Source organism: Octodon degus, unplaced genomic scaffold (assembly GCF_000260255.1).
Source record: "Octodon degus isolate 3935 unplaced genomic scaffold, OctDeg1.0 scaffold00005, whole genome shotgun sequence".
In the NCBI taxonomy this organism is placed as follows: domain Eukaryota; kingdom Metazoa; phylum Chordata; class Mammalia; order Rodentia; family Octodontidae; genus Octodon; species Octodon degus.
Genome location: NW_004524581.1, coordinates 29,848,671 through 29,855,160, shown reverse-complemented (window position 1 = coordinate 29,855,160; position 6,490 = coordinate 29,848,671). Strand labels below are relative to the sequence as shown.

The window sequence follows — 6,490 nt, the reverse complement described above, 5'->3', positions numbered from 1 at the left end:
CCCCCAGCACCACATGCCAGCCAGCTCCGCCCCCTGGTGGGCTGAGCTGGCCACACACACACACACACACACACACACACACACACACACACACATTAAAAAAAAATCATCTTGTATATTTTCATACTCCTATCTGGGGGATGAGGCTTTCTAATGAATCATGTGAACTGGTGTTAATCTTCAGGATAAGGGTAAAGGAAAATAATAGAAAACAGTAGCAGTGTGAGCCCTTTGGAATGGCTTATATTTTCTGCGTGGGAACCCAATAGTAAGAAATGACGTTTCTGAAAATGCCTCAAGTAATGACATCTCTGTCCCTCAAACCCCAGCCTCTGCACCCCATCGTTTCAGCTGCAAAACATTCATAGCCATGCACTATCTGTGATGGTCTTCATTTCCTGTTTACAGAGGTATGCTGGGGATGTGCTTTTGTGTGGATGGACTAGCTTAAATCCTAATTCTGTTTTCAACTCACTGGAATAATGAACCACATTTCTCTAAGACAGGAGGGGCACCAGTTACATGCTGCTGCTTTGTACTGTTCCATGTGGGCCTTCTGCCGTGGCCTTAATCTCTGCCACTGCCTTCGTGGTTCTGACGAATGGTTCTCATGTGGCATGTACAAGGGGTTAAATTCCATCTCTCACAAACCCTGTCCCTGCAATGCTTCCCTTAGGCTTTTATTGTGCACTGGTTTCCCCCTAGGGGGAGACAGAGGCTGTGTAAAGAAGGTACTGTAGTTGGAGGGATGCACGTCTGGCTGTGTGAGAGCTTCCTGTTTCATTGCACTGTCCCTCCCCCGCCAATTTTAATCATCACTGGAACTTCTAAAGTCAGTTATAGTCAAAAGCCACAAAGCTGGAAATGAGTGAGCTTTGCTACACAAACTGGTAGAATGACGAGACTGGGAACTGAAAGCTGTATTGTGGCCTTGTAATTTATCACCATTGTCAAAAAGAGAACCTGGGGTGGCACTCCATGGGAATATTCTAGTCTTCTCTAGGTAGCTGTGGACAGTCACTGTTACTGAATGGGTACTCCATTCCCCATGGCTCTTGCATAACCTTTAACAGTAAGGCCTTGCTAAGGGGCCAGATTTGGGATTTGATCTCCCTCCTTTGTTAGTTTTAGCCTTATCTAGTACCTTCAATTGCAATAGGTGTAGTTTCCACAGCTGTTTATAAAAAAGTTCCTGTTAGAAATGAGAGAGTAATTTTTTGTCAGTTTATTAGTTTTTGGTCAAGATTTAGCTTGTCTTACAGCATTTCTTTGTGGAATGCTCCATGGAAGTGTCTTTTTCTTTGGCTAATTTCTTACAGCCTTTGAGTTTTAATGTAAAGTACTAAAAGTCAGATCTGTCCAGATTTCTAAGTCTAAAACGTTTCCTCAAAATCAGGGTGCTAAACAGAATTGGAGTCTTTACTAAGACCTGCTCAAGGGAAGTTTCAAGAGAGCAGCTTTAGAAGCCTTTTCCCTGTGACACTGAGGAGCCGTTTGGGGGCTACCAATTATATTACTGCGGCCTTATCAGTGCTGACACTGTCAATAAAGGTCACTCCAGCCCCTGTGTGAGGGCAACACGGAGAATGTATGTGATGAACTGGAATCCTGGGCAGTATTGGGGAACTTCAGTGTTGCAATATTGAACCCAACTCTGAGTGTACTGGTTCTGTGAACCACCTGAAAAAGAAATTAAACTTATTAAAAAGCATTGGTTCTTGTGTATCTATTGTAGGAGTCAGAAATATATGGGCTTTTATGTGGTTTTCCAGTGCTTGAAGTGCTCTTTTGTGAGTCAAAATTTTGATGGTTCCAGCAGAAAAAGGTAAGGGCTCACAAATTTTTACAAAAGAGTCTTAAGTTTTATTTGGACACCAAAAAACAATGATAAAATTCTCCCCATTACAACCAGCTGGACACAAAATGATTACAAGTTGGAAAAGTCTTACAATCAGTCATCAAAATTCACAGGAGAATCTTTTTCTTTTTTTGTGGAACCGGGGATTGAACTCAGGCCTTTGCGCTTGCCAGGCAAGCGCTTATTCTACTGAGCCATCTCCTCGGCCCACAGGAGAATCTTAAATGTTAGCAAGCACATGTTCTCTCATCCTTCATGGTAGAGTACCACAGGTCCAAAGTTTCAGCTGGTCTCAGCCACTTAAAACCAGATGCAAGGGGGCCGGGGAGATAGCTCAGTACCTGGCAAGTGCAAGGGCCTGAGTTCAATCCCCAGTTCTTCGAACAAACAAACCCCAAACCAAACAAAGAAAACACCCAGATGCAAGAACAACCTAGATCTTGGTACTTTAGGCTTCATTGTGAACGTTCTCTTGAAAGATATTGTCTCTGAAGCAGCTCTCCTGTCTAGAAGATGCTGAAGGCCCGTATCTCTTTCTGCTAGCTAGAGACAGCTGAGCATCTCAAAATGGCCTGAGAAGTTCCAAAATTTAATCAAGGCAACTGTGACGTAGGCCACATTGGAGGATGGTGACACTGAAACACCCGTGCAGAATGTTGCATGGAACGGAACTAGAACCAGAATTCTTTGTCAGTAACAGGCTTTTTCTGGGCTTCAGTCTAGAAGAAAGTGATTTTTTTGTGCTTCGAATTGGGGATTTGTCCTTTGGACTTTAGCCTCCGAACAGCCTCCCTCATGTGTTTGGGTTGCAGCGGCGGTGTTTCTCCCCATTTCTCACACACGTCCAGAGCTAAGCAGAGAGAAACAGGAACGTTTTGTTATCACATGAGAACTTATTAATGCCAAAGGATTCTGTAATTCTTATAATTTGTTAAGGGAATAAATCAAGACATTTCTTTAACAGAATGCTACAAGATGTATCATGTCAGTAATATGCCACATTAGACAACAGTAAAACATATCTCCTGCTTAAGCACATCAAGACTTTATAAGCTAGGGGTTAGCAATGGGAAGCAGCCAGGCTTTTTGTTAACAGAAGGTGGGGGGGGGGGCATTCCCAGGGCGACAATGTCAGGGCAACCTACCACATACCACACTACACCAGGTTAGCCCTGGCCATGGCTTTTCTTGTATCTGTCAGCAGAGACAGACAAGCTCTGATTGTGTAAAAGACAAAATCGGCTGCTTGTACCCTCGACTAAGGAGAGGTATGGGGAGGGATCTCCTAGATAGTTCCTTGATCCCTAGTATTGAAACTTGTAAGAAACAAGTAATGCTTTCCTGAATACCGGGCACCCCCAGTGCAAATGGAAACTTCCAGTGCTTCAGTAAGTTCCTTGCTATAGATATTCTTTTTTATAAATTAATTAATTTTATTTATTTTTTATTTATTTGCGGTACCAGGGGTTGAACTCAGGACCCTGCGCTTGCCAGGCAAGCACTTATTCTATTGAGCCATCTCCCTGGCCTCTATAGATACTCTTGAAAAAAAGGCCACCCCAGGGACAATCCATGTAGAACCAACAGCGCTCACCTTCTTCTACCACTTCCCCAACGAAAACCTTGGAGATACCAGACATGGCGATGACGACATTCTGGGACACAGAGGTGCCGGTGATGGACTGGATCAGCTGAAGAGAATAAAGACTGTGATGACAGCCGGATTCAGCTGTGACACACGACAGTGAAGGCAAGCTCAGCCTTACCCTTTTAATGGCTGCCTTAGGGAAAGCTGACCGGCGGTACATTTCGTAGCGGTTCAGTTGCTCCTCCGAGAAAGAAGAGACCAGGATTCTAGACAAAGATTCAGCCAATTAAGTTAGTTGATAAGAATGAAAGCTGAAAACACCAAGTCAAGAAAAGCAAGTCTCAGACAATTATACAAATAATACTGAGGGAGTCCACGGCCTCAGGCCTGGTGCCAATGAGGGATGGAGGTAACATTTTTACCACTAAGGAACTTGAGAAATTACGAAACAATTTTTTTAAAAAAATTTTTAATTAGGACAGAGCTGAGCAATGCAGAGGTAAAGTGTTGTACTTTACAGACTGGCTTTAGCATTAGGCTCCCTCTCCACTTAATTCTACCTTACTGCATTTCACATTGATAATAATATGTTTATATTCAAAGGAGTAGTTTTTAGCATTAACAGATTTAGGGGGAAATATTTGCAAACTGTATACAAAACAATATTTGTAATATATAATTCTTTCATAAAAAGATGGCCAAATCAATTGTGGAAAATGAACAGAGGACATGAGCAGGAAATTTATTGAACTATCAATGACCAATCAGTAGATGGCAAGTCTGAGCTCAGCCTGGACATGAAGGGCTGGAGATGAGGGTCAATATGAAGGTCCTGGGCTCAATGCCCACATACCACCAAAAAGCAAGAGCAAAACCCAGCAGAAACAATGAAATACTTTGCAAAATGTTGGAAATATGTACAAAAACCTTTCATACTTTTTGCTAAGTTATTAAATTGCCCAGGCTGGATTCAAATTTGCAGTCTTCCTGTCTCAGCCTCCTAGAGTCCTGGGATTACAGGTGTGCACCACTATTCCTGGCTTTTTTATATTGCTTAAACTAGCAATTACACTTTTAAGAATTTATTTTAAAGTGTCATGAGCAGGTATACAAAGATATGCTCAGATATATCAGTATTGTCAGAAGAACAACAACAAAAATCAACCAGAACATCCACATAACAAGAAAAAAATGTACCATTAAAAATGACTTATCAGCATATTTACTAACATGAAAATAGCTGTACATATCAAATATCAAAAAACAAATCTGAAAAGGTATACATACAAATATATCCAGCAAAAGATCTCTTGGGTTTCAAAAAGAAAAAAAATGCAAAGGCGAAGAAAAATGTATGAACTTTGTGTAAAGTCAAAGCCTTGAAAGGGGGAAAGTGACTTACTGCATCTTCTGAATCTCATCTTCATCCACTTTCTGCTTCTTCTCTTTCTTTTCTTTGGTCTCCATTTTCAGTTTTTTGGCTGCAGGAGCAAGTAATGATGAGTCTTCCCTTTCACCTGGTGTTAAGTCTGAGACATCCTGACTCTTGAGCTGCGAAAAATGAAAGAAAACCCTACTTTCAGGCAAGGGCAAGGTACAAAGCAGGCATCCTTACTACAGCACAACAAATTCATTTATTGAGCAGTTTTTCAGTTCTAGGCACAGACTGTACCATCAATCCTGATACAGGATTTCTCCTAAGGGAAGACTGTAGCCCAGTATGTGCAAGAAAACTAGCTAAATAATCCAGTTTCCCAATGCAGCTATGATCAGAGTCCCCGAATCTGTTTACAAAATAATGAAATGCCAAGAATCAAAACACTCTCCTCTCTCTCCCCCTGGCCTCCTTTTTTGAGTCTTTTTCGTAAGACAGGTCTTGCGATGTAGCCCAGGCTGGTCTTGAACTTGCAGCGACCCTTCTGCCTCAGCTCTCAGTGCTGTGTTTGCAGACCGGCACCACCACTCCTGGATCCATAATTTTTATTTATTTTTTTCGTAATTTTTATTTTCGTAAGTTTTGTTTTTGTTTTTGGTGGAACCAGGGATCGAATTCAGGCCCTTGTGCTTGTCAGGCAAGCGCTTATTCTACTGACCTGTCTCTCCGGCCCTATAATCTTTATTTTTAAAGACAGGGTGTTGCTCTATAATCCAGGCTGGTCTCAAACTCATGGGGGTCTTTAAGCTTCAGCTTCCCAAGTGCTTGGATTACAGACATGTGCCACCACATCAGGTTTCATAAACATTAGTTTAATAAATATGTTTATTTTTATTTTTTGGGCTGGAACTGGGGATTGAACTCAGGCCCTTGTGTTTGCCAGGCAAGCGCATATTATACTGAGCTGTCTCCCCAGCCCCATATTTTTATTTTTTAATAATTTTGAGAAAGTAGCAATTAGTTTCAAAACAGGTTAGTAGTATAGTTGCAATAATTAATACACTGCATACTGTCTTTGCAGTAGTTATTCATAGTACAAGATGCAGACATGTTTTCTAAACATAAATATGTTTAGTAAGAGCACAGATCACACTGGAACTTTGTCCTCTCTGACTTCACATGGAATCTTGGACAACAAAGCTTATTAATGAGACTTAATTGTCTGTCTTAGAGGAATTAGATGAAAGTGAAGATAGTGTACCTCTGGCCTTTTCAGGGTTTTTTTTCTTGATTTACACAAGTTTTCTAACTTCTTTGTGCTTCAGATATTTTTTTTTTTTGCGGAACTGGGGATCAAACTCAGGCCCTTGCGCTTGCCAAGGAAGTGCTTATTCCACTAAGCCATCTCCCTGGCCCCTTCAAATTTTTTTTTTAATTTTTTTATTTGTTTATTTATTGATTTTATTTAGTGTGTGTGGCCAGCTCTGGCTGGCATGTGGTGCTGGGAATTGAACCGTGGTCCCTGTGCTTTACTTAGCTTAGCTTGTTCTAAGTAGGTGCTTTAGACCACTGAGCCATCTCACCAGCCCCTCAAATTTTTTTAACTGTTATTTTTTAATTTTTTATTGAGAAATAAATATAAATGAGACAGTTTCACAGCTGATTAATA

The 6,490-nt window shown here is 41.2% G+C and overlaps 1 protein-coding gene across 1 annotated transcript in view; it reads right to left on the bottom strand.

Annotated features, from left to right (window-relative positions):
• Positions 1-1,853: 1,853 nt before the first annotated feature.
• Taf11 (TATA-box binding protein associated factor 11) overlaps positions 1,854-6,490 on the bottom strand; it is an 8,292-nt gene continuing 3,655 nt past the window's right edge. The window contains exons 3-6 of the mRNA XM_004624212.2: positions 4,849-4,997; positions 3,625-3,712; positions 3,453-3,549; positions 1,854-2,708 (exon numbers count right to left, since the gene is read on the bottom strand). Coding sequence (XP_004624269.1) covers positions 2,578-2,708; positions 3,453-3,549; positions 3,625-3,712; positions 4,849-4,997 — 465 coding nt within the window. The 3' untranslated portion in view covers positions 1,854-2,577. The remainder of the gene's footprint in view (positions 2,709-3,452; positions 3,550-3,624; positions 3,713-4,848; positions 4,998-6,490) is intronic.